Source organism: Barbatula barbatula (assembly GCF_947034865.1).
Source record: "Barbatula barbatula genome assembly, chromosome: 3".
Classification (NCBI taxonomy): Eukaryota; Metazoa; Chordata; class Actinopteri; order Cypriniformes; family Nemacheilidae; genus Barbatula; species Barbatula barbatula.
Window position 1 is genome coordinate 24,383,936 of NC_136764.1, and position 27,773 is coordinate 24,411,708.

The following is a 27,773-nucleotide window of genomic DNA, read 5'->3' on the forward strand; positions in this document are numbered from 1 at the left end:
GCCGTTATTTTAATCATGTCATATATGTCTGTATTAAAAAGACTGTAAAGTTTCCCTATTGCTTTGATGATAGACCATTCATTACAACACATAGCATGGCGTTAGATGCGCGACTTTTATTATGAAAGGTCCGTTTCCGGCGACAGTCGGGGAAGTCTTTGGCAAAATAAAAATTTAAAGTGCACGGTGTCCCGCAAACCCAGCGATTTGACTTCGTTTTAACTGGCTAACTGTTGACGACAAAAAATCACTCTGGACCGATTTAATGGACAACTAAGGTAATGGATGGACACACTCCTTGCTTTAAAAGATTATCGCCGCATTTTAAAACTGCAGGGACAGGAACATACAGCATTTTGAGCAAGCTAAGCTAGAGCTAGTGGACACCCCTTTAGCCAGATGTGTGTACATTGCGTCCTACTAACGGATATGCTAAACTATTTGTTATAAACAATTAAGGGTTAGACTTTTGAAATCTATGTATTAGAAACGGCATCTGTTCTTGTGTATGGTTAGCGTTAGGAATATTCAAGGCCCTGTCAAAATATGATCAACAGCATCACGTAGCAAAGCCTTATATGTAAGTTAATCGCTTCTGTTTAGACCACGTTAAGTTCGTGCTTTGATTTAACTGATTTAAAGTTAACACCGTGATTAAGATTAAAGTCACGCTTAAACATTGACTGCCAGATTTAAAAAGTAAAGAGATCAGCGAGCAACACATTGGATAGTGATTTTGACTTTGTTTACACAGCACATGGGTGTGTTTTGCATTGCGTACTATAGTGTTTTTCAATGAACGCATGAATTAAATATCCAATTTTCTCAGGGGTACCAGTGCACGCCCAGATACCACAGGAATGGATATCACAAGCCGCTGCACATTGGGTGACCCCAACAAGCTCCCGGAGGGAGTGCCCCAACCGGCCAGGATGCCCTACATCTCCGACAAGCATCCTCGGCAGACCCTGGAGGTCATCAACCTGCTTCGCAAGCACCGGGAGCTGTGCGATGTGGTTTTAGTGGTGGGAGCCAAGAAGATTTACGCTCACAGGGTGATCCTGTCGGCCTGCAGTCCTTATTTCAGAGCGATGTTTACGGGTGAACTGGCTGAGAGCAGGCAGACGGAAGTCGTCATTCGGGATATCGATGAACGTGCCATGGAGTTGCTAATCGACTTTGCGTACACCTCACAGGTAACTTCCTATTGCGGTGTCTTCATTCTTACTGTTGAGTTGTGCAGTGAACTTCGGGAGACTCATAAGCAAAGGCTGTAGTGTGCTGTTTTGTGCGTCGTATTGATGTTCAATATGAAACCTCTGTGGTGGTCTGTAGGTTACCGTGGAGGAGGGTAATGTCCAAACGTTGCTGCCCGCTGCCTGCCTGTTGCAGCTGGCAGAGATTCAGGAAGCATGCTGTGAGTTCCTGAAACGGCAACTGGACCCCTCTAACTGCCTGGGCATCAGGGCCTTCGCCGACACTCACTCCTGCAGAGAGCTGCTGCGAATAGCTGATAAGTTCACCCAGCATAACTTTCAAGAGGTAATGGCTGTTCTCTGCTCTCTACACACCCTCCATTGTGTTCACCTCGATTGTCCTTTGATCGTGAAGCTTTCTTCTTTGTTTGCGTGAATTTTCTGCTGTTTTTGCTCACAGTTGGTTACACGTCACAAGTTCTGTCTTCACTAATCATAACTCGCATTAAAATGAATTACAATCAGTAGGCATTCAAGTGGGTGTTTTGGTTATACGCCTTTAAGAGCGACTTCCCCGTCACTAATTTTAGCCGTACATTCTACTTAGGAACTTGATAGCTTTTTATGTCAGCTAGTTTAAGGTTCCCTGAGGACTGTGCAGCACTGTTATTTTTGACTATGGGGATCACCAGTGTCAAATATACACCCTGCAAGCATTTTGAAACGATAACATTCCTCGTTTATACGAAGCAAGGACGTCTTTGTGGGTGATATACAGTGCATCCGGAAAGTATTCACAGCGCTTCAACAATTCACAGTGGGCGGCAAAATGTTCAACGCGAGCAAGAAATTTGCGCGAAGAGCTCATTGATACTTACTGTTTGACATATCCAGATGCGTAGAAACACTCCCCGTTGCGCAATGTTTTTCTCGTCGCTCGAATGAATATAACTTATTTTGCAAGTAATAAAAGAATGTGATGCATCGCGTTTGGTTGTGAACACAGCATCAGGGACGTGGTCTAAACATTTTAACTATTTTAGAGCTATGCAATTCAATCATTATCAATTTTCAATTTCAATTTTGGCTTCCATGAAGTATGAAAAGAAACTAATGTAAAACAATTGTGCTGGGTTCTGTTTTGCAAGGACTATATAAATGTATGCATTCAGACTTTAGTTGATGTATTTTTTATTTGTTGTGTTGTTAAGTTGAATCCAGAGTTAAATTGAAAAGTTATTTATTTATTTGTTTCCAAAGTCTATGAGCAATCGTGGTACACGATCTTGATCTTAGCATTGGGCAAAATAATTGTGATGATAACTTTTGTCATAATCGAGCAGCCTTACTATAAAAGAAAACAGTCAAAAACTATTACCACACTATGCCACAGACATGGATTTGATTCTTAGTGTTAACAGATTTGCTTAATAGGACTAGTTGTTGTAATATAATATATATTAAATGTGTCCTTTGAGATTGTTATTGTAAATAGTTTTGGATGAAATTATCTGCCAAACAAATAAAATAAACCTAACGGGACAGTTCACCCGAAAATGTAAATTCTGTTTTCCTTTACTCACCCAGATCTGTTTAGATTGCTTTGTTCTAATGAACAGAAAGATGTTTGGACGAATGCTTGTAACCAAAGAGTTCTTGGCCACCATTGACTACCATAGTAGGAAAAATGACAATGGTAGTCAAAAGTGCCCCAGACCTAAGACCCTTTCTTCAAAATATCTTCTTTTGTGTTCAACAGAACAAAGAAATGTATAAAGCAAGTTTCCCTACTATGGGAGTCAATGTTGGCCAAGACTATTTGGTTAAGAACCGAGGGTAAGTAAATGAAGACAGAATTTCCATTTTTGGGTGAACTGTCCCTTTAATTCATGTTTCTCTGGAATTAATTTTGTAAGTATGTCTTTTTCATGGTTATAGAATTTGTCAGATTGACTGTCGGATTAAAATATGCAATAAATATTCACTATTTACATCCTGGTCTTTAGGTGATGGAGAGTGAAGAGTTCATGCTCTTACCAGCCAACCAACTGATAGACATCATCTCTAGCGATGAGCTCAATGTTCGGAGTGAGGAGCAGGTGTTTAACGCTGTCATGGCATGGGTCAAATACAGTATACAGGAGCGCAGGCCTCAGCTACCACAGGTCAGGTTTAAACATATGACTATAAACACTACATAGATGTGTCTCCATGTGTTTGCATGTAAATCAATGCTATGATTCAGCCATATATTGGTGAGATCAATGAGAATCATGAATAACAGACGAAACCCTTTGTATGGTATTATCATGGCAACAGGTCCTGCAGCATGTGCGTCTCCCTCTTTTGAGCCCAAAGTTTCTGGTTGGGACCGTGGGTTCAGATCCTCTTATCAAGAGTGATGAAGAGTGTAGGTGAGTGCCGACACGAATTTGTTATAAGCTGTTAACATATGTCGACGCACTGAGCAGTCTGAGTCTTATGTGAATGTCATGTTTATTTAATGCACAATTTTATCTTTAAAGTTTTAATGGCACAGTTTGGTTTAATTGAATATTTAGATTACAGTTTTATTTCTTTGCAGGGACCTGGTGGATGAGGCAAAGAACTATCTTCTTCTACCACAAGAGCGGCCACTCATGCAGGGGCCTCGAACCCGGCCCAGAAAGCCCATTCGTTGTGGAGAAGTATTATTTGCTGGTGGGTGTTTTCATGCAGAGCATGCACTAGAGCTATCGTAAAGGGATTGTGCATCCAAAATATCTGTCATTTATTCACCCTTTCTGTTGTTTACAAATTGGAATGCAAAAGAAGATACTTTGAGGAATGTCTCAGTGGTTTTGTGTCCATACAATGGAAGTCAATGGGCGGCAATGTTGTTTGGATCCCAACATTCTTCAAAATATCTTCTTTTGTGTTCTGCAGAAGAAAGAAAGGCATATACATTTGAAATGATGACTGAATTTTAGGTGGACTGTCCCTCTTAAGAGTTGCCAAGTCTTATTGATTTAAGAGATACTTTTTCACTTTATACCCAATTAAATAAACATAATTAAATCAAATCTCAATCTGTGCATTTGAAAAAATGCTAAAAAACGTGACGTTTTGGGGAGGAGCTAACTACAGGTATCAATGCTACTAACTTAACTACATGTTTCAGTAGCTTGAGGGTAGCTCAACTACCTTTAAAACAGTGTAGCTTCTCCAGTATTGAATAACTTTAAGAAACGACCAAAAGCTACCCTGCGTTCCAATTTGCGTACTTATACTAGCCCTAATAGTAAGTACTGTTTTTGTGTTGGAATAGTAGGTACTTTTGTGTGCATGGCAAAATAGATTGCCCAAACTGGGACATACTAACAGGAAGCGGAAGTGGCCGTTGTTGCCTAGACAACATTGTGGTCAATAACACATCAAAATACAGCTCTTCTTTCCATTAAGGTATTTATTCATTCATTATTTCCTATTTAATGTTTACTGAATACTTACATTTGGTTAATTTATTGACACGTCAGTTATATAATGCAGTGGAGCATCACTATAGCAGCCGTTAGAGTATGGATCATTCTGCAGATCGAATTTCTAGCGGAAGTAGGAGACCATCCGGGAATCTTTGGAATACTATTTTCAATATACTACGATTTGGGACATTCGAATAGTATAGGCCCTTTTCACAATGACGTCATACACTGCTTTGCGAAAAGGAGGAAGTTGAATCATAACTTCTGTTTTGTAACAAACAAGAGGAAGAAGAACTACAGTATTGCCGTCACGCTTGAATTTAACGGTGACTGAGAATACGAGTGGTCAAGACATCGGTAAGATTATTATTGTGTTTAGTAACGGGCATGTTAATATTTCGTAACGTCATTGACAGAACACTTATTCAAGTACTTATCCTTGCACCTTCGCTAACGCAAAACGAAAACAAAACACCTTCATAATCAAACAGGTACTGTTCAACGAAGAATTTGGATCCTTTATCTAGCTTTGATCTTATAGATCTGCAAGACGTTGTCTTGCATCTAGCCATATTTGTGGCAGCTGCGCAAGGGACATGGTAAACTCCATTCTCCGGTGCTAGGGCAATTCCGTGAACATTTCAACCTTACCACAATTTCTTTTACCATTTACCAAAGTTTTTTACCACGGTAACAGCACAGGTATTAACATTTGGTGGTTCAAATACCCATGTGAGATCTCTCTTCAGATTTGTAAAGCATTTGTTTTATTTTTAGTGCTTTATTTTTCATTGTCAGGTAAGTGCTATTTTCAGGATTCTCACATCCATAACGTTACATACGCTTCCTCATAAATGGACACATGAAAATAAAAATAAAGTATATATTTCATGTTCTATGAAGAGGCATCTCTTCTCCATTCATTGGGTATTATTGCTTCAGGATTGTGCATTTTGTCGTCTCCCCAAAAACCACGTCCTTTTTCTGTCACATCCATAACGCATGTTTGAAGTGGTTCATTATCACCATTTACTGCAGTAGCTCTATGTATTGCGGCTTTATGCTTCGCTGAGAAGAGATCCTAAATGACATACATGAGGGGTAAATATTTAAAGTTCGACACACCCATCCTATTACGTATTAAATTTGAATCTTCTCTAATGAAAACAATAAGTAAACAATGCAATGGTAATGGCATTGTATTACATTGTTTCAAACTTCTCTATTTATAAAGACCTTAGTCAATAACAAATATTCATTATAGTTTAGTATTTACTATAGTAAATTGTTGAAAATGACAGCGGTATAATATTATGTTAATTATGTCACTACATTTTATTCTGTATTATCTAGCTATAGTAAATTTATACACTTTATAAATCCTGCAGTATACTTTAAAATGGACTGGTGAAAAGTAAAAAAAGTTTAGCAATTTAATATAATAAATACTATACTCTTGTATTATTTTCATGTGAGATTGTAAAAAATAAAAGTAGTTTCAAATAAGCTAGTTACTTTTTTAATAGTAACTTGAAGTGAAGTTAACTACTTTTTCAGATGGGTAGCTAAGCTGTTACTTGACTACTTTGATAAATGAGTAGCTTGTAGCTTATCTAACTGCAATCTCAAAAGTAGCTTCCCCAACCGACTTGTTTTTATGGCAATTATAACAATCACTCCTGTACTAACACTTAACTGAAGAAGATTGATAATTTCCTTCAATAATTAATAGTTTTTGGTGACTGTATTATTGTCTGTTAGTGGGCGGTTGGTGTAGCGGCGATGCCATTTCCAGTGTTGAGCGTTATGACCCGCAGACCAACGAGTGGAGGATGGTGGCATCCATGAGCAAACGACGCTGTGGAGTTGGTGTTAGTGTTCTGGATGATCTTCTGTATGCTGTTGGTGGCCATGATGGCTCATCTTATCTCAATAGTGTAGAGAGGTATGCCACCTGATTTAGTCCATTGTTAACGAATCGAACTATCTTTGTGCTTTGTTTACTTGTATACACCTACTGCAAATACTTTTAAAAAATGTAATGCAAAACTTGTCAAACACAAACGTATCAGTGTTGCCCTCTGCTGATTTGTGTCAGGTATGACCCTAAGACTAACCAATGGAGCAGTGATGTGGCCCCTACCAGTACCTGCAGAACCAGTGTGGGTGTTGCTGTGCTTGGCGGGTACCTGTATGCGGTGGGAGGTCAGGATGGTGTCTCCTGTCTCAACATTGTTGAACGGTCAGTAATAAAATGAGCATTCATCAATAACTTGTGTATCTGATGACTACAGGATCATGACCTGATGTTCTCATATAAAAAAAGTCTATGCTGTTTTGCAGGTATGATCCTAAAGAGAATAAGTGGACTCGTGTTGCTTCTATGAGCACTAGACGGTTGGGTGTGGCTGTGGCTGTACTGGGAGGTTTTCTTTACGCCGTAGGCGGTTCAGATGGCACCTCCCCTTTAAATACAGGTAAATACTGGAGGAAAAACTCATTGCTAGAACTAATCCAAAGCCAGTAGATATTGTGTGAAAGACTGCAGTAGCATTTTCCCTTTTTTTGTAAAGGACATGCAGAATGTTAAACAGCTGTGTTTTTGGCATGTCCACAGTGGAGCGGTATAACCCTCAAGAAAATCGCTGGCATACGGTAGCACCCATGGGTACCCGACGGAAACACCTTGGCTGTGCCGTGTACCAGGACATGATTTACTCTGTGGGCGGCAGAGACGACACCACGGAACTGAGCAGCGCCGAGCGATACAATCCTAGAACCAATCAGTGGTCCCCTGTTGTTGCAATGACGTCCAGAAGAAGCGGGGTATGTGTTTGGGATTGTCAGACCACAGCTGTGATGAGATGAAAAAAAGCAACACCGGTATAATGTTCTCTATTGTTCAGGTTGGTTTAGCTGTTGTAAACGGCCAGCTGATGGCGGTAGGAGGATTTGATGGTACCACATACCTGAAAACGATAGAAGTTTATGACCCTGATGCCAACACGTGGAGGTGAGTTAGCGTTAACAAAAAACAAGCTTCAATCACATTGTAGATGGCTACCTAACGGTTTGTTTTTCTATTCAAGGCTGTATGGTGGAATGAACTACAGACGGTTAGGCGGTGGAGTCGGAGTAATAAAAATGACCCACTGTGAATCACATATATGGTAACGTTCTCAGCATCCACCCCACAGATGCCTCACCATAGCTCGGGCCTCACAGAGACATTATGCATCGTGCAAGAGTAAAGCCTGTCAGAGACTGAATTCTGTCTCCGGTTACAGAGATGGCAAAAGCCAAGGAAAACCATCTCTTGAAGATGCTCTGAGGATATTCATCTTTACAGCCATAGAACATTTCTCCATTTGAATAATAATCTGATTTCTCTTTCATACTTGAGTATAGCCAAAGGCATCTTCTTATTGGAGAGGCGGAAACGCAAGAGTTCATTTACTTCTGTTACAAAGCCACGTGGAGGTCAAACTGAACATTTATATTCCTGGAAGGAAGTAGGTCTTCACTGGGCAACTTGACTTTATTGGAAAATAACTACAGATAGCTGAAACACATTACCAGGTAGTGGTGTGAACGCTGCTTGTTCTTCTGAATGACTGTTTGTACGATTGATGTTTTATGAATTGGATGCACTGTGATAGCTTTACCAGTTGTTTGAGTTGTACACTGCGTGTTATCTGTTCCTCTGCATTCTTACCAGATGCGAGCGGATTGGTTGATTTTACATTTTTCTTTCTTGCGCTGAAAACGCAGTCGCTCCCATAAAATGAAGGCTTTGTGGTAAATAAGTTATTTTTAAAGCAGTCTAAAACAAGTTTGACATGTTATCAATTTCTTTACTTTTATATAACTGAATGCATCAACGAATCAGTCCATGCACTTTAATCCACAAGATTTTCTAAAAAAAGTATTGTTGGATGTATTGTTTTATGCATTTTTTTCTTTATTGTTTAGGTGAAACGGTTCAATTTTTTCTTAATCTGAAATTTAGGAAGGAACAGGTTGCTGAAGTGGAAAAACTGCCCATTTTGTCAATTCTAGATTTTTTAAATGAGCACTCCTTATTAAATTGACAAGTTATGTATTTTCCCCCTGCGATAGTAACAATGTGCTCTAAGCATATTTGTCAAATCTGGTTTCAGGATCTTACCTTATTTATTTTTTAAGATTTTCACCACTTGTCTATACATTTCATAAAGATAAACATGAAATTAAAAAACAAGAAAAAAACCTGTTGTATTGCTGTATTTGCTAAATGAATACCATTAGGTGTATACACCCATCAGTTGTAAATAACTAAAGATGAGTTAAGCTTGTAATCAAAGTGTCTTTATTTTTACAAGAATTGTTAAAATACAAAGGGAAGAATGTAAGTAAGGTTTTTATGCCTTTAATTAAATTGCATTTTACACATTCTAGGTGATTCTTATTTAAATGGTCAGATTTGTGTTTTGGACATACAAACTGTAAACCAGTTACTAAGTAAACACATGCTTCTATATCCTATATACAACACTACCTTTAGACGGTTTGATTCAAACACTAACATTATAGGATCATCTCAAATGCCATACTGAAATACTTTTGTGCCAGTGAGTTAATGGATCAAAAAGGCATTGAATAATTCAATGAAGATTACAAAGCTCTGTAGGTGTTTTACAAACTGTTCAGAGATATAAATGCCTGTATGCTATATGTACATGATGCAATATAGTACATTACTTAACAGACATAAATGCCAATAACTTGTCTATTTATGAAAACCTATACATGCAGTTAGCCATTTGCAAAAAATGATAAAACATTAGCCCTTTAAAGAAAAACATAAAAACAAGAGATTTTAAAAGCTGGAAAAAACATACATATTTTACAACACATTTAAAATATAAATAAAATTTAGAAATAGATAGGGGGCCCTATGTGAATGATGTACAAATAAAAAAGAGACACAAAAATATGTACAAATCTAAAACAGACAGATCTTAAGTTGGCATCTTCAGAAGGGCGCATTCTGTCAGCAGCGTTAGTAAAGTTGTGATATATTCACTGTTTCCGATCTAAAAAAACAAGAAACGGAAAACTGAGAGAACAAGAAGCAGACAGATATATTTTATGTACAAGAATGCATTGACAAAGCACTTACCTTAATTTTCCCATCAAGATGTACTGATCCGAGAGCAGTGGACACTTTTAAAAGTGTCCCAGCGGACAGGTACATCTTAAAATGTCTGAAAAAATGAGTCTCCAGCCCATTCATGAACGACTGCACGTCCTTGATCTCAATCCTATCCTCTGTACTTTCCTCTGGGTGAATGCTGTTCCAGAGCCCCCACGCATCCTGTGGGTTTACAGTATATGAGACATCCAAGGGCGGCTGTGTTGGCATCCTCCAGGCCAACTTCAGATACCTGATATTACTGGTGGGGTGGCAGCCAGTCCACAGAGCAGCCAGCCAATTGAGAGTGGTGGAATTTAAACCCAAAGAACCAAAGTTACAATCAAAAGCTCTCTCGAACCATGACTTCACCAGGGCTGTTAGAGATTCCGGTCCACTCGTGCAGAACAGAGGGAGGCTGACGAAGTCAGGAGGCAGAGACCTCAGGTACTCCGGGTCACCGTTGACACACGTGAGCCAACCACGCCACACCACTTTTGGTGCGTCTCCTGCTGCCGCAAACACAGGCTTGGATTGAATCTTAAAAAGATGAAAGTGACCTATTTGTCAGTTGTGGTGACCCATAACAGAAATGTGACCTCTGCATTCAACCCATCCAGTGACTGGTGAACACACGTACTGCGGGTCATGAACACACACACACACACACACACCCGGAGCAGCTATCACTATTCATCAGATGAATGAACGAGAATGTCACCGAACACAGTTGGTAGAGCAGAGTGGCTTTAACCAAAATTAGAAATACAATTTTGTCGGAGAAAAGTAGTGGTGTAATACAGCATACATGTTTATTGGTTGCCTTAACGTTGTTAGAACATACAACGAAAAGTTGCGATCATGCAATAGCTTACTCACCTGAATGAAAACAGTCTCGGCATCCTCCTCTGTCTCGGCCATTCCAAGCAGTGCAGTAAACGTGACGGTGAATCCCACCTCTAAACCCACTTCAACCGCAACTCCTCGCTGTTTCTCTGCCACCATGAAGGCTGAGAGATGTTTCGAATATGACTTCAGCTGTGTGTGTCTAAAGCCATGCAAGGGGGTGACATAACACAGCTTCCACTCATTTTTCACCAAAAGGGCAATGTGCTCCGGGTCGACCTTATCCTGAAGAGAAAGAAATTACATTCAACATTCAAGCCGCCAGACTGTGATTACGACTAGGGATGCACGATAAATAGGGCTGCTCGATTATGACAAGATTGAGATCCCGATTATTTAACACGATTACTCATTAACCTTTAAAACAACATAGAAGAATAAAAAACTGTGCTCTTCATCTCTGAATTTAACTGAAAAGTAAATGTAAAGACATACTGCTGAACCACTGTAAAGGGTGGGCTGTGTTGGATTTATACTACAAGAAAAGAGAGGATCCTTGCAAATGGAATGCGGCACAATAATCGTTTACCTTGAATATTTGTTTTTGTATGTGGTGAAGGCCCAAATAGACGATTTTGCACAGCCCTAACCATAAATTATCAGCCATATCGGGCGATAAATGTTCATTTTTAATGTTATCGTATCAGCCGATATAAAAATGTAGGCCAATATATTATACCCGATAAATCATTTCCTCTGGTTAAACTTCTTCAGCCGCAGTTAAAAAACAGTTGTCTTTCTGTCGTGATCATTCACTTACTGATCCGAGCAAACATTGTTGATGTAGGTACAGTATGTAGATACAGTATTTATGAATGTGTCAATTATAGGAACAAAAGCATTTTGTTTGAATCAGACTGCCGTCTGAAAGCTTTCCGTCTTGAGACCTGTTAGACTCGTGGCTATTAAGAACACAAATTGTTTGTTGAATAAAAATATACCAGAAAAGATTGAACTAACGGTTACCTTGTTTTCTGTAGTAAATGTTTTCGTATAAAAGCAGTCGTCCACTTTTTGCCTTTTGTTTCAGTCTTTGGGAATGTTATATTCATATTTAGATACCGTATATTAGCCAATATATCGGTGATCGTCTTCCAAAGTTCAAGAATCATGGGTTATCGGACTAAATGGACACATGGGTGCATCCCTAACAACGACATGTCTTTACTGGATTAAGAGAGTTAATGAAACATGTTAAAGGCAGCTCACTGTGATTATTTGTGACTTGGCAGCCCCTCTGCTGGTTGGGACCCTCAGGACTGTTAAATGTCCCGGTGTCTGCCAGAAATATGACGGTGCTTCCACACAGCTCCGACCATAACTCTTGCTCCTACGAGTAACAGGCCTGCGGGCAGGAGTATTGACCGCACTGCAGAGAAACAACAGAGCGCATTATGTACCAACATGCTATCAAATGCGATACATATCGTCATTTTGTCCAATATAATAACACTCGGATATTGATCAAACTTTTTAATGAAACACAACCGTATCAGAAAACAAAAAGTCTGGTTTATCGTTTCTGTTTCGTAGCTGGCCGACCGCAAACAATATCAAGTGCGTTTGTAATATAAATAAAACCCTTGTGCGTCACGTGTTGTGTTTACATGGCATTTCTAAATTGCGCAGTTTAAACGATTTGAAAACGACACTTCAATTCACCGTACCTGCCTCGCCCCTCCATGATAAACAAAAACCAGAGCCGAAAAACCGGAAGACGATTTGAACTTCCCGCTTTCCCATAATGCCACGCGACAAGGCAGGAAACGTAATCGATCGACGCTCGCTGTGAATACTTGCGTCCGAAATCGCATACGTCCGCACTATGTAGTATGCGACAACGAGTCATGCATAGTACGTCCGAAACCTTAGTATGTCAAAACCAGTAGGCGAGAATTTCCCGGTTGGTCTACTTCCGCCGACAGACACTTATGTATCCCATGATGCCACGGGAGCTGAGCAACGGTCCAATATCAAAAGTAAATCAAATAAATATAGCGCAAACTTTAAGTCGGACATCAGTTTGTGATGTAAGTGCCAATAAATCAATTTCTCGTGACTAAATTGGTTTTTTTATCACCCTAACGTGTAGGTTGATGTTAATACGTCATTAATACGTCATAGGTCAAAGAGTGACGGGTCACATGACTATAAAACAGTAACATATCCGAAATTCACACTACTTCCGCTCATACTATATAGAACGTACTGTTTTAACGGCCGATAGTTAGCTACTTATTCACATTCAGTGCGATTTCGGACGAAGCCTGTGTTGCATTTGATCCGAATTGAACAAGATAAAGTTCAAACTCGTGTTATGCTCTAATACACGTGTTCAATAAACAACATTCATCATCACGTTTCCAAGTTCAAACTCGATTGGTTTGAGTTCGACTAGTCGTGTCTGAATATGTCACGCTTTGAGCTGCAGTAACATTCACAATGTGATCTTTACGGAATTGCGGTGCACCATAAAGGAGACAACGAAGAAGAAAACACCCCCCGTGTTATTTGAACGTGCTGTATGAATAGAATATAAGTGAACGTTAAAGTACGTAGTGTGTTTGCTCGCCCTTGGTACAAGGACATAGAAAGGACAGAAAATGTGAAGATCTCGTGGTACATGAAGTAAAATGCTGTTACTAAATGTACACATTTAGAATCGCCTCGACTAAAACACGAAGTAAACGAGCAGCTGTGATTTGAAATCATTTGTCTATTCGTCAAGAGAAACATCGAGACAGCACCACAGTGCACTTGGCAATGGCACAGAAATACAGAGCGATTTGCCTTAGATCAGCGCAACATGTGTTGATGTACTCGCACAGAGAAGCACGCGTGAAGAACACAAGATCCGTGTTTGCAAACAACCACACGATCTTTATAAAACAAGTTCGAGCTCCAAGATCTTTAGCGTGTGCATCCACCTTCTCCAGAAACTGCTCGAGTTACACTTCAGGTAACGTGACCTTCATTCCTTGAAGTTTACAGTGCCACCCCGATCATAGAGCTATACAAAATAATGAATATGCATCTGTTTCCTTGTAGGTCAAAGCAGCTTTTCTTTGAGGAGTCACACGTGTGGAGAACTGTGCTCGAGTCATATAGACCAAGAGGTTACATTATGTGGCTGGATTCAGTATTTGAGGTTTGAGACATTTACACTTTTATCCAAAGCAACTTAATAACAAGGAAGACAAGCCAACAATAAGCGCATTACATAAACCTATGTTTTTTTTAAATGAGAAATTGTTAATACTCTTGGTGCGTCCCAATACTTATACTATGCACTAAAAGTATGTACTGTATATGCATTTTAGTGCATAGCAAGATAGTGTGCACGCTAATCCGAGGTGGAGGTTGTTGCCTAGGCAACACCGTGATCATTAATAGTCACAAACATCAAAGTACAGCTCTTCTTTGCATTTAAATATTTATTCATTCATTATTTCAGATGTAACGTTTACTGTATACTAACATTTGTTAATTCCGTGAAGCAACTGCTATTTAATTTTATTAATGCAGTGGAGCGTTGCAAAGCTCCGCCCCCTCTCGCCATGCGTTGTTGGTAATATCAGCCGTTAGCGTGTCCATCGTTCTGCACATTTCTTCCGGAAGTAGTAGACCATCCGGTAATCTTTGGTATACTGATTTCTGTGCTACGATTTGGGACATACTAATCCTGATTTCGAATACTATTTTGGACGGATAGTATGCGGATTGGGACGCAGCAGGTGTTGAACAGTGGAAAGTTAAAGCGATAGTTCAACCCAAAATGAGAATTCTGTCATCATTTCCCACCCTGACTTTCTTCCGCAGAACACAAAAGAAGATATTTAGAAGAAATCTGGTAACCGAACAGCGCCGGCGGCCGGCACCCATTTACTGCTTTTGTACGGATACAGAACTAATGCTAGTGAATGAGGACCAGTTAACATTCTCCAAAATATCTTCTTTTGCGTTCTGCAGTCACACAGGTTTGAAATGACAAGAGTGTGAATGAATGATGACTGAATTTTCATTTTTGGATCAACTATCACCCAAATCATTGAAATGCTGTGAAAAACACATTCTAATCTCTACTGGCCATTGCAGACAGGATCTTTTTGTGATCTTGAGAGACTTCAGTGGATTGGTGCAGATTCTTATGCCACAGGATGAGGTAGGTGGGCTGTTTTCTTTCTAGGTCCTTCACTTAGTTTCTAATTTATTCATTTCAAAAAGTGTGTGTTGATTTTGTGGCAGTAGTATGGCTTCACCTTCAGCCTTTTGTTTTCCTCTGCCACTTTAGTCCAAATGTGAATGGGAGAACGCATTTCTTGGCCTAACAGTGGAGTCAGTCATTATGATCAAAGGAAAGGTCAGGCGTAGACCAGAGGGACAGGAAAATAAGGTGATGCCTATTCATATGTACATTAGAAAAATGTTTGGCATTCGTCAATGTAAAAATGTAAAATAATTGTCGTCTTTTAAAATTAGAAAATGTTCACAGGCGAAATTGAGGTTTGTGCTGAAAGTATGGAAGTATTGAATACCTGCCGAAAACTGCCTTTTGAGATAAAAGACTTTGTCAGGGTAAGACAAGTGTACATTTCTTTCTGATTATCCGAAGGAAAGTATTGAATGCTTCAAACCATGCATGCATACTTAGCATGTAAGCTTACAGTAGGGGTGGTGGCAAAACATTGCTTGTGCAGCCAGCTCCAAATAATATGCTTTCAAATTGCCAATGAATTTCTTTCAGGAAATGATGCGCTAATATTATTTATTGACTGAGAAACATATCCTTATAAGTTTCATGTTTATCCTGAAGAAATCCGAAGCCCTCCGGATGCAGTACCGCTATCTTGACCTTCGATCATCCATGATGCAGTGCAATTTAAGATTACGGTCACAAATGGTGATGAAAATGAGGGAGTACCTTTGCAATTTGCACGGTGAGGATTTACAAGACAATTTCATACTTTGCTGTCTGTTTAGTTACAGTGTATTATAATATTTAATAAGCACTGTGTTGTTTTTTAAAGGATTTGTGGACGTGGAAACACCCACATTGTTTAAAAGAACACCTGGGGTAGGTATTTATTCAGTGTAAATCAGATGGTTTCATAGAAAAGAAATGTTAGAGAGACAAAAACAATTCTGATACTTGCTTTTATTTATCTGCAGTACAGTGCAGTGCTGGCTTAGGCATGTTAATAATTTCACCCTAAAAATGGTTTTAATTGGTGTAATTTATTGGAGGATCTATTGACAGCGATGCAATATAATATACATAAATATGTCTTTATTGGTATTAAGACCTTACAATGGAGTGTTATGATTTTATTACCTAAGAAGGAGATATTTCTATCTACATACACCGCAAGTCCCCTTTTATAAATGCATTATCTCCTTCGGCCAAAACATGGCAACATCTTAGTCGTGTGAGCCTCCGTAGTGCTTCAGAAAGAAGGGCTGAAGTGAGCCGTTGGTTGCAATTCCTCAACAGCTAGATGCCACTAATATTCATACACTGGACCTTCGAGCAAGTTATTTATATATTTAGCTGGAGTAGGAAATATCAGTTTAATCAACCGAGATTTTTGTTTACAATTTTGGGTCGGACAGGAGCTGGTGCTCCACATTGAGATCTGGTTTCACCATCATTGAGTGTGTCTATTATTACATGAAGAAGAAAGACAGAAAAACGAGACAGGCTAAATCCAAAAGAACTTCCTACTGACACACCTGCAAAATAAACATGTTTTGGGGTGAAAATACCAACATGCCTAAGACTGTTGCACTTAATAGATGATAGAGTCATAATAGAGAAATGGCAGACTTGCTTTTAAAAGCATAAAAATTTTATAATGCGGAAACACAGCATGACTCATGCTCATTTTTGAATCGTGTTCCCAAAGATCCACAAAAAACTACAGCTGGTGCAGAATACCACTGCCAGATCAGAACAAAAACTGTGTGGCATTATTCATTCTCTCTCCCTCTGGCTTTATGCTAGAAACTTTTAGAAATAGAACATTTGATACATATATATACAGTACATGAACGAATGATTACTTATTAAATCATACTGTTTAGGTTTGCAAAACTAACTTTATTTTGTTCACTGCTGTATTTCTATTAATTGTCCATCTGTCTTTTTAGTGCTGTATTAGTAGAAAGCACCAGTAGACATCTTCGTTTACTTTATGTCTGCATATCCTTTATTTTGACCTTCTACGGCACTTTTACTTTTCCTTTATGATAAATTAGCCACTAGTGTATTAGTGAATGTTTTACATTACTTCTGAAAGTGAAAATAGAAGGCTCGGAAAAAAGATTGTTTGTAAAACACGAATTGTCATTTTGCACTCTTTTGCATACAAAATAGCGCACAATATGTGGACTTATGGTGTCATTGTAACATGTCACATAGTTATTTTTCCCCAAATGGTTAAAAAAAGTATTTCTAAAACGAGCTACTGCCTTGGCCCACTAGGGGGCCTCATCTGTCCTTAAGAAAGCTCAAAATTATTTTGAAATGATACAAAACAAGCATTAAAATAAGCAAACGCAACTAAAACCAAGATATTTATTAGTGTATGCGTATTTTTTAAACAAATATATATCTTTGTTGTTATGCAGCTCCGTAGAATATTAAATTTGGGTTGTAATTGAAAGTGGATGGGCTTTCAAATACTGTTGTGAACAATGGGGGGTTTATTGCATAACTATACCATCTGGGGCATGTTCTATTTTATAAATGCATCATATATATAAAAGTCGGTGTCAGTTGTAATGAAGTTGCACAGTTTTTGAAGGGGCACTTGCGCGGGTTGTCCTAGTTCACTAAATGTCAATAAAGTATTTTTGATATTTGTGCACACAGTTTTTTCAACCCCCTTTTGCGCAGTGCTCATTTATTTAGCTTCCTTTTTATGCGAGCGAGTCATTTATCAGATTGGCTTGAGATTCTGGCTGCATCAGTTCTCAGTGAGAAGCAGGGATACGCAGAGTTTATTTAAACATTTCTGTGTTTCTCAGGGCGCCAAAGAGTTTGTGGTGCCATCTGGAGACCCCGGGAAGTTCTACTGTCTTCCTCAGAGCCCGCAGCAATTCAAACAGCTTCTTATGGTGGCTGGCATAGACCGGTAAAGCATGTTCTTTTTTGTATTTACATTTAGTCATTTAGCAAACGCTTTTATCCAAAGCGTGTATGTTTTTGTATTTCCTCAACATTCACAGATTGTCACATGTCTGGCACGTTCATTAAACTCTGCTTTTTCTGACTGACGGCACAATGGAAACAAATCGATATGTTGTTGGGCAACATCTCAAATGCAAACTCACCATCAGACAATATTATTCTTAGCGTTTAACTGCTCTTAAATATGAAAAATATATATATTCCAATGCTGAATGTATGTTTGTCTGAGATGCATTTTATTTGGAAATCAAAGCAAAAACTGTGAGGTGGTGTTAGCTCATAACTCACAGTAAAGGTTGGTCCTGACATTTATAGATTGTTGTCAAGGGGTCTCAAATAAATAGTTGATACTTTTGCAAAGAAAAGAATTGTTGACATATAGTTTGTTGAACGTATGATCTGTTTTCTTGTTCGAACATCCAAAAGACATTCACTCTCAGACATTCACTCTCCTTTCCTGCAGCTGGGCATATTATTTATTAACATAACCTTTCAAGTAAAATCTGAAATTCATATCGATGGATGGACCCAAACAATATCTACAGTATTGCAACGTTACTGCAACATCGTAACGTTATTGCAACATTATTGCGTGTTTTGTACAGGCAATCATGTAACATTTTCTTCTAAAATCTTATAGTATTGTTCTTTAACGCTTTTGAAAATAGTACTGCCAGTCTCATTTTCATTTCTATTTTGTCTGCACGTCTCTTCGAATTATTATTTGTGCTGAGCCAGTACTGAAAGCATGACTTAATGAAAAATCTGTCAGAGGAAAATGATACACTATGCGTGATTTTAAAATGTAAGTGAATATTGGCCCACACTTACGCTGGTTATCTCCTGCAATCTCAGGTACTTTCAGCTCGCCCGCTGCTACAGGGACGAAGGCTCCAAGCCTGACAGACAGCCTGAATTCACACAGGTAATAATGTGTTAAAGGTTGTGAGGAAATGTGCTGCAGCACGCCCGACGATATCTGCAGAACTGGAGCTCGGTCCTGATGCAGATGAGATCTTTGTAATGATGCCGCTCGCTCTTGCTCTCAAATGTGCACGTGAGAACTGCCAACAGGCTTGAATCTGAATCTAAAAGCCACAAACCCCCTTGAAGACCCCCGGTTTGAGTCTGCTTTGCGCTTTATCTCTCATCTTAGTTGACATACTTTCTCTTCACATAGGTGGATATCGAGATGTCCTTCATAGACCAGGCCGGAGTCATGCGTTTGATTGAAGGCTTGCTTCAGTACTCTTGGCCAAAAGACAAAGGGCAGATTGATGTTCCCTTTCCTTCCATGACTTATGAGGACGCTATGAGACACTACGGGGTGGACAAACCAGACACGAGATTTGGGATGAAGGTGACTGCATGTTCCTCCTTATGCGCATTGTCTTAGATTAAATGTGAGACAGCGTTGAGATTGTTTGTGTGGTGTCTGTGCTCGGTGTCACGCTGTGCTGGAACGCTGTTTCCCCACACATCACAGATACTCATGCAGTGCTCAACAATTAAAAATGAATCTCTCGTGACAACAAGTTGTCATGCACTGTTGTGTGTCCTGAATGCATAACTAACCATCCAAAAACATTCCGGCGCCTCCTGCTGTTTGATGTGTTTCTGTGTCGTTAATTCAGATGTGTTTTCTTGTAATCAGCTTGTTGATGTCGCTGCCGCTTTCCAAGACACACGGATCGAATTCATCAAAGATGCTCTTCTTGAACCGGAGGGCTGCGTTCAGGCCATCTGTGTCCCACAGGGAGCGGTAAGTATTTTGTGTTTTGATGACTCTTCTATTTTCACACCACATTTAGGACCATTCTTACTAAATTAGACAGCACTATCGAGAAGTTACATAACTTTTGTTATTTAAATATTAATCTGTGCCGTGCACTTGATTCTGATTAACTTTGATGGTTAAATTTGAAGCTGCATTCTGTAACTGTTGCCTCTCTATCACCATCTCTGTTTGAGACATAAAACGATAGGCAATCATTACATTACATATAGATAATTATTTATTTAGGTTACTTAAAACCTTTTTAAGTGCATTAACGGAATAGTTAAACCTAAAATAACATTTAAGCCATCATTTACTCTCTCTCTCACGGCATCCTAGGTGTATAAACTTCATTGCTTTAGCTGAACACAATTGGAGTAATTGTAAATAATATCCTGGCTCTTCCTAGCATTGTAACGGCTTTAGATAGTGCCCCATTTTTGAAGTTGAAAAAGAACATCTATTCATCATAAAGGTGTTCTACATGACACCAGGGGGTTAATACAGACCTTATGAAGTTTTGATATGAACATAATATATCACTGAACACACACAAAAACGCAGGCTCCACAAATCCCATGAATCTCATCATGCACAAAATCTAAATAGAGTTATTTTTTAATTCAAATTTGACATTCAAACTTGTTTTAAGACCTCCCGGCATCTTCAGAACACAAATAAAGATATTTAGGTGACATGCGAGAGACTTCCAGGCCTCTTCATGGACATCATGGTAATAGTTGTTGTCAAGGTCCAGGAAAGTAGTCTTTAGTACTTTCTGGACCTTGACAACAACTATAACCATGATGTCTATGATGAGGCCTGGAAGTCTCTCGCATGTCACCTAAATATCTTTATTTGTGTTTTTTCTGTGATTAATCACAACGAAACATTAATGTTTTAAAATATAATTTTGCATTCAAATCATTTCATAATTAATCTTCAAATGAATGTAGAAACAACAGATTTCTTTAACAGCGTCATTTTATGAATGAAAGCCAACATTCTAATATTAGTACTGCAACTGATGTTTCTATTAAATTGATTTATTTTAAATATTCAACAGTATAATCGAGAGCTTTTGTGTGTAACACGTAGGAAATATACAGGAATTGAATAAAGTTCGCAAACACTTTACAGTCTTTAATGCTAAATTGTAAATTAAATACAGAAGAATTCTCACTAAAGCAACAAAACAAATTCAGATCTTTTGTTCTGTTCTTTGATTGACATTAGTGACAGTCAAAGCAGAAGGTTTAAGAATGCGGCCCCTTTAAGAGCTGTCTCTCTACGCAGATCTGACGCCACTCCCACAACTCGTTGCATTCATTTAAGATTTTATTTAAAAGCTTGTACATGCGTGAGAGCGTGTTTGTACAATGTAACGCTAGACAAAGGATGACAAAACAAATGGTTGATGCGGTAAATATATATGAAAAATGTTTTACGCATGCGTTAACGCGTTAACATTGACAGCCCTATTGCAAACATTGTTTCAAATATCTTCCTTCACTTTCCTTAGCAGAACAAGTAACAATGTATACAGGTTTGGAATGACTTGAGGGTGAGTAAATGATGACAGAACTATTATTAAAGGAATAGCTCTCCCAAAAATGACAAAGCATTGTAAGGTCAATGTATGGTTATTTCATGTGCAAATGCACAATACTTCTGCTATTTGTAATTCGCAAAGTTAACTTTGTGTTTGTTCTGCCGTAAATGTTATAAATCTGAAATATTTGTGCATATGCCGTGTACATTCAGAAGTGTTGACAGTTGAAGTCCAACCGTGTGTGGTGTTTCATTCACAGAAACACCTGAAGGCCAAAGACTTGGAGTTCCTGAAACAAGCAGCTAAGACACAGTATGGTCAGGTGAGTTCGGCCTCTCTAGTCTGCCGGTGGAACGCCACCAGCGTTTGGTGTGTGTGCATCACTGCAAGACTCATGAAATGTTTATCTGAATACTAAATCCGGTTGATTTGGATGGAAAAAGCCTCAAACGTACAACACAATATACTAAGCCTGAGATGGGACCAGACCTCTCACTACATTCGTGTTGCACGCTGTCCTTTCTAATAGGAATTCTCAATATATTCTATCTGCTGCCATATCAAGTGGAAATCTGTAATCATTTATTTTATCTTTCTAAGGTGCAATTAAACAGTTTAGTATGTTAACTCATAAGGAGTTAATGTTTATTAATGAGATGATCAGCTGTGTCTCATTGTAGTTGTCAAACTATTGTACTATTGCATACTTAAGGGAATTCAACAACCCCCCAGAATCATGCAGGTATTAAACTTGAATGATATCTTTAATAATGCAGCTAGCCGAGATCACATTTTCACCTAGTGGATTATAAAACTAGTTTTAAAAATCTCATTGACGTGTATTTACTGAAGAACGACTGCTTGCTGCACCCATTAAAACCACTCGGTATTGTCTTCTGTCTGTACATAAAAATGGAAGGTGAAATTGAGGCCAGCGTTCCAGGCTTGAACTAAATGCCATCGTCAGAAGTGATTCTCCATCGCTATCCATTTTAGTTGGAGACTTGGCTTCGCTCGAGTCTGGGAAACCAGCCCGTAATGTTCGAGAGACTGATAGTTTCTCGAGAGTTGTGCCCTATGTTGTCTAATGGGATTGAATAAGGCCTGGTGGAGAAAATGGATGATCATTGCCGTGTATGTGTCGTGTGTTGTACAGGAGGTGAGCGTGGCTCCGGTAAGGGCAGATGGTTCAATGAAATCCCCTCTCAGCCGACTGCTCTCGGACTCGGCCAGAGAGCAGCTGCTCCAGATGGCCCAGGCCAATGCTGGAGACTTGATCTTCATCACGGCCGGACCCCGGGAGAACACGGTGAGTACCGCCCTTATCCTGTTACACACCCATGCAGCCTCATAACCACAATGGTTCAGACTAATGAATGTATCATTAGGACACAGTGAAGACATATTTGAATTACCTAGAGGTACATCACGCCATTTTAGATGGAGTATCTGGTCTCAGTTTAGGATGAGATTTGATATTCATAATTAATAAGCCGTTATGTAGTTGCTGATTTAATGCATATACAATAATAATAATGAAAAATGTATAAAAACATTTCAGACGATTTTAGGGGCGTTTACATTTCGAGTTCGTTATTTTAAATGTATATTTAAAAAGCCTGAAGATATACAGACCAATTTTTCTTCGCCCAGCCTGCAATCCCAATCAAACTGAGGTGAATAATTCAATTCCCAGCACTCCCATTTTCTGTCCTCCTGTCCTCAAGTACCTTCTCATCAGTTCAGTCCCTGTGCCCTGAAGTGATTGATGACTAAGATTTTTTTTTGTGGGAAATATGGCTCCAGAAGAATGCTGACATGATCAAATCACTTTTAAAAGAATATTCATCTTTCTCTCGCCTCAGGGCCGGTGCAGATGGTGTGCTTGGCACAAAGTGAGATGGCTGCTTAGTCACGAAGCTGAGAGTGGGATATGGTTGAGGATAACTGGCAGGCTTTGTGTGCTGAGGTTGTGCGTTGAATGGGGATACTAGCGCAATAAACAAGAAAAGTGAGCTCTGAGGGGGATTTTACATGACTTGTTTCTAAAAACCTTATTTTCTCTTTTGGCTTTATGTCAATGAAAAGAGAACAAGCCGAGCTTTGTTCAGCTGTATTTGATATTTAGTCAGATTTTCTCATTTTCAAAATGACTGTGTAAAGGTTAGATGTTCTTCTCTCGTGACATTTCTTTAAAGGCCATTCTGGATTTGCAGTTTCTAATCTTGAAATGACCTTGTAATCTCTTTGAACCTGTGGCTTTTTCGTCAGTGTTGTGCACATCTAGAAATGTTGAGCCTTGGTACCCATGTGGATGAGGCAGGTTCAAGGCTAGCCTGCGACACGTCTCAATCCCATTTCCTGATGAATTTCTGACTTGTCTGTTAACCTTGTAATAACTTCATCACATCTTAGCGCCCTCTTCTGGGGAAGCTGAGACTGCAGTGCGCCGAGCTGCTTGAGAGCCTCGGAGTGCCTGTTCGCGACCCCTCCATCTTTCACTTCCTGTGGGTGGTCGATTTTCCCCTCTTCCTACCCAAAGAGGATGACCCAGAGACGTTAGAGTCCGCCCACCATCCCTTCACCGCACCAGTACCTGAGGATGCCCATCTGCTGTACAGCCAACCCCATAAGGTTAGCTTTAAGCGTATTATCATCTTTCCAAACCTCACAAAATCATATATATTCACATCGAGAACTTTCAGGACACTTTTAGGAGATTCTAGGCCAAACAAGGTGAATAAAACAGTCAACAAAACAATGTTCTGCAACATAAGTTATGTTTTCTTTCCTTATTTCCTTTGTAATACCGTGGTCTCTCATTTATCTCTGTCCCAGGTGCGAGGCCAGCATTATGACTTGGTTCTGAACGGCTGTGAGATCGGAGGAGGTTCTGTTCGCATCCATAACGCCTCTCAGCAGCTGTACGTCCTGGAGACGATCCTCAAGGTAACGGGAAAAAAAAGAAAAATGACGAACCGAGCAGAGAGCATCACTTAATGCTAGTCTGACACAAGAGTAAAAGCACTTGTATTGGTCATGTCCAGACTTTCAATTGCACCCTTTCTTATTTTTTACTCTTACTTAATACCCCCGCACCTCCAGCTACCCGCGTGGTCGCCGAGCAACCCATTAAGCTATATTTCACCTTTTTTTTAAAGCAAGATAACAATTGTGTGACTCTTTTCAGCTTAAAATGGAATTGCTCAAAGTCCACCAGACAATCAATCTCATCATGTTTTTTTTGGTGCGTCCTGTTTTATAGGAAGACCCGTCTCTTTTGTCTCATCTGTTAGAGGCTCTGGAGTCCGGAGCCCCTCCGCACGGTGGAATCGCGTTAGGTAGGCAAGGATTCAACACGTTGTATCTTTGATATTTTCAAGGTTGTAGAGATTCCCCTGTGACTGAAAGACTTGTTGATTATATTCTCCTGTTGGTTAAAGTGGAACAGTCATGGTCATAAACTGAAATATCTGGCAGTTTTGTTTCTGTTTGTGAAGCATGAAGTACCCTTGATCATTTGTTTTGGTTTCGGGCAGTGTCAAAGGCGTTTTCACAGTATACGTATTTTGGTATTAACAATTTATCATGTTCGTGATTATGAGGTCTAGGGAGGTTGAAATATATCTTGAACAACTGAAAATAAAGAGTTTAAAATGATAAAATAAATGATACAGTAATTAATATAATAATAAAATATAATATTTTTATAATGTTTTACATTTATAAAATAATGAAATGGTTCTTATTCTCATCTGCAGGTTTGGATCGACTGCTCTCCATCATCGTAGGAGCTCCCAGTATAAGAGACGTCATAGCTTTTCCAAAATCGTTCAGAGGTCACGACCTCATGAGTCACGCCCCAGACTTCATCTCTGAAGATGACTTGAAGCCGTACCATATTTCTGTGGTCTGGCCCAGAGCAGATACAGAGAGTGAGCAGGACACTTAAGTACTAAACCTGTTTATATGCATAACATTTTCACGATTACTTTGGGGACCACGTGCTCACCGTTTATGCCCGCGCCTGGTGATGGACATTTTTCTTCAGAGATGAAAAAGCAGGATTGCTTTTTTGATCTGTGTTCTTCAGTCCCCGCGCTGCCTCATGAAATACAGTGAACAGATCCATCCTACATCCCCCTCAAATACTCAAACTGTATAAAATGCTTTCAAGTACATATTTTTAAATAAAATCTTTTAAGGGAAAGGGCATCCAGTTGCCACGGATTCAGATGAAGGTGGCTAAATATTTCAGTAGGGGGCAGCCTTGTTCCACTCCAACCATTGACGCCGCTCTCTTCAGATGCCCTGCGGCGGATGCAGCGTGCGTGCGTGCATACCATATCTTACATTCTTCCACCACCAAACATACCAAATAAAGCTATATTTCAGTTTTCCTCTGTGATGCCTTATCTGCAAAAGCAGATGCTCATTTTTCATACCCAGGTACATGTACTCATTACATCCAGCGTTAGTTTAAGTCAGACCTATGTGTCGGATCGGGAGAAGTCCACCGTGCTCCAAACAGTTTTTATGTTTTTTCACAGTTTTTCCTAATGATAAGTTAAGCATGTTAAGCACCCACTCGCTGCTTGTTTACTCGACCGCGTGTACTTTGAAGTGGCCGCCCACGTCCGACAGCAACGCCAGGTGGATGTTTGCATTAATTCGCAGGTAAGCCATCTAGAAAGACACGGTTTCTGATGTTGTCTGCTATTTCCATTAGCTCCCTCTGAGACCTTCTCTTGTGCCCTGCTGTTTCGAAGGCCAGCCAGAGCCGATGTGCATTGTGGTTTTTATGTTCTAGAAACCTACCCGGTCTGCAGAAGTGATGAGATGCATTCAGGCTGAACTGTTTATCTCGGTTTCCCTTTGTTGTGCAACACCTCTGCCTATCCCCTTCATACGATTGGCCTAAATATGAGAAAAGTCTATGCGTGACACGCAAAAGGTCAGACAAAGGACAATAAAGACCATGTTTAATTTGCAAACGCTGTAGAGACTGTGTAAGAAGGGTAATTATAATAAATTCCAGCTGAGACGCTCTTAGGCCTCCGTAATTTGTTTCTTTGTAATTTTCCCTGTTTTGTAAGCTCAGGGGACCTGTGCTCTGTGGAGAATAACCGAGCGATTTGATGGGAAGGCCCTTGCAGGCATAGTGGGGTGATAGTGAGCTCGCTGCCTTTATACCTTTTGTTTCTGACAGCTTATTTTCTTTTCAAAGCACTCAGACTAGATCCAAAGGAAATAATTGGCTGGTGCTTCCTCCCGTTCATCAATAAAGGAGTATGGTTTGCCGCGCCCATCAGATGCACGTCCTTTATTTTTGCCAAACGTGCGACTCGTGGATTTCATTGGTGAAATTGGTTTTTATAATGACACACAATTAGCGACTTTGGTAGGCAAGGTTCATGTGTTTTGGCATGAATTGTAAATGAAGTTGAAAGGTTGAATATATGAAGTCTGTAGCATTGTTATTTACAAGCCAGTGATGTATATATTGCATATATTGAATTCAGTCCCAAGAGGTCTGAAATACCATGCAGACATCTGTAGGTACGCACATGAATCTCAATTTCTGTAGCGATGACTGCTAAAGGTAACGCCGTACCTGCAGATATGTAACCTGCATGCTAACATTGTTGCTTTAGGGCATTCAGAAACATTTTTGGCTAAGCACGGATGAAAGTTTTTGGACCGTCCTTATAAGTGAGAAAAGATGGCTTTTACTTCAAGTCCCAGTGAAATAAAAAATGACGATTCTTATTCTTTCATGAAATATTGCAGCTTTTACATTAAAAAGCTTATCGATGTGTCATTTTCTTTTTCAAATGAATCTACCCTCATAATTTTCAGTTAAAATCTGAAAATGCACCTCCGCCCTGAAATGATGGCAAATTAGAGGGCTTGGATGCAGCATCCTTTAACTCCTCCCCTTCAACTGTCAGTCTGCTGCCAGCTTAGTTTCAAAATCAATGCAACAGCTGTTTTTATACATCCAATCAATTTGCAGTGAAAAACCGAAGCTACGCCCACGCATCACAACTTCTGGTTCGCAGGGACTTTTAACGCATGAAATGTTAACCAGTCAAACCTGGACCCCTTCGGTTTAGTTAGGCAGGGATGCTTGTTATCACTAAATAAGAATTGATATGAAAAATTGGCGGATCCAATATCAAATTTGTGTTTGTAATATATTGAATACTTAAAAATTGGAATTTAAAATAGTGTCCCTGTAGATTTATTTTAGGTAAAAGAGATTAAATTCTTCACGGCAGATATATCACACATTGATTCAGAACTTTTGAGTACATGGTGGCTTGTAGTGAAAATCTCTTTAGTGCTCTGAGCAGAAGCAGTGTTCTAGTCAAGTATTGACATCATAAAATTGCAGGATTTAGTCTGTAAAACCTAGTCCTATCTTGGACATGGGGGTATTTGATAAGGTTTAGCCATGACCGCTCGACTCACAATTCTTAAAATAATATACATCATCTTATATCTTCTGTCATTTGA

General features: G+C 39.4%; 3 protein-coding genes across 4 annotated transcripts; 2 read left to right on the forward strand and 1 right to left on the reverse strand.

Annotated features, from left to right (window-relative positions):
• On the forward strand, positions 1-9,091 carry klhl20 (kelch-like family member 20). The gene is made up of 12 exons (XM_079452595.1): positions 1-278; positions 830-1,196; positions 1,336-1,542; positions 3,203-3,361; positions 3,516-3,610; positions 3,781-3,896; positions 6,419-6,602; positions 6,756-6,899; positions 7,001-7,134; positions 7,275-7,483; positions 7,564-7,670; positions 7,747-9,091. The coding sequence occupies exons 2-12, from the start codon at positions 861-863 to the stop codon at positions 7,829-7,831; spliced, it is 1,776 nt and encodes a 591-aa protein (XP_079308721.1). The 5' UTR covers positions 1-278; positions 830-860; the 3' UTR covers positions 7,832-9,091.
• Positions 8,815-13,138, reverse strand: cenpl (centromere protein L). The gene is made up of 5 exons (XM_079452596.1): positions 12,404-13,138; positions 11,946-12,105; positions 10,710-10,961; positions 9,819-10,370; positions 8,815-9,732 (listed from the first exon to the last, which is right to left on the reverse strand). Exons 1-5 carry the CDS (start codon positions 12,583-12,585, stop codon positions 9,658-9,660), a joined length of 1,221 nt encoding a protein of 406 aa, XP_079308722.1. The 5' UTR covers positions 12,586-13,138; the 3' UTR covers positions 8,815-9,657.
• On the forward strand, positions 12,861-27,070 carry dars2 (aspartyl-tRNA synthetase 2, mitochondrial). Of its 2 annotated transcripts, none has more exons than XM_079452593.1 (17): positions 12,861-13,695; positions 13,785-13,884; positions 14,832-14,898; positions 15,028-15,129; positions 15,216-15,311; positions 15,550-15,673; positions 15,764-15,810; positions 17,763-17,869; positions 18,781-18,850; positions 19,106-19,285; positions 19,580-19,687; positions 21,514-21,576; positions 22,411-22,563; positions 23,670-23,888; positions 24,093-24,203; positions 24,520-24,595; positions 25,016-27,070. In XM_079452593.1, exons 1-17 carry the CDS (start codon positions 13,500-13,502, stop codon positions 25,204-25,206), a joined length of 2,010 nt encoding a protein of 669 aa, XP_079308719.1. In that variant the 5' UTR covers positions 12,861-13,499; the 3' UTR covers positions 25,207-27,070. The 2 variants fall into 2 exon arrangements, with proteins under 2 accessions (XP_079308719.1, XP_079308720.1); XM_079452594.1 differs by having other exon boundaries at positions 13,129-13,695; positions 13,785-13,852; positions 25,016-26,312.
• Positions 27,071-27,773: the final 703 nt, after the last annotated feature.

Bases quoted from the DNA above. Each gene is read 5' to 3' on its own strand.
- dars2 (XM_079452593.1), top strand. From the start codon at position 13,500: ATGGCACAGAAATACAGAGCGATTTGCCTTAGATCAGCGCAACATGTG. The intron at 14,899-15,027 runs GTAGGTGGGCTG...CTGCCACTTTAG, and splicing joins TTCTTATGCCACAGGATGAG to TCCAAATGTGAATGGGAGAA. The intron at 19,286-19,579 runs GTGACTGCATGT...TCTTGTAATCAG, and splicing joins ACACGAGATTTGGGATGAAG to CTTGTTGATGTCGCTGCCGC.
- klhl20 (XM_079452595.1), top strand. From the start codon at position 861: ATGGATATCACAAGCCGCTGCACATTGGGTGACCCCAACAAGCTCCCG. The intron at 3,362-3,515 runs GTCAGGTTTAAA...TCATGGCAACAG, and splicing joins GCAGGCCTCAGCTACCACAG to GTCCTGCAGCATGTGCGTCT. The intron at 7,671-7,746 runs GTGAGTTAGCGT...TTTCTATTCAAG, and splicing joins CCTGATGCCAACACGTGGAG to GCTGTATGGTGGAATGAACT.
- cenpl (XM_079452596.1), bottom strand. From the start codon at position 12,585: ATGACTCGTTGTCGCATACTACATAGTGCGGACGTATGCGATTTCGGA. The intron at 12,106-12,403 runs GTACGGTGAATT...GTTTCTCTGCAG, and splicing joins ATCATGGAGGGGCGAGGCAG to TGCGGTCAATACTCCTGCCC. The intron at 9,733-9,818 runs GTAAGTGCTTTG...TTGTTTTTTTAG, and splicing joins ATCTTGATGGGAAAATTAAG to ATCGGAAACAGTGAATATAT.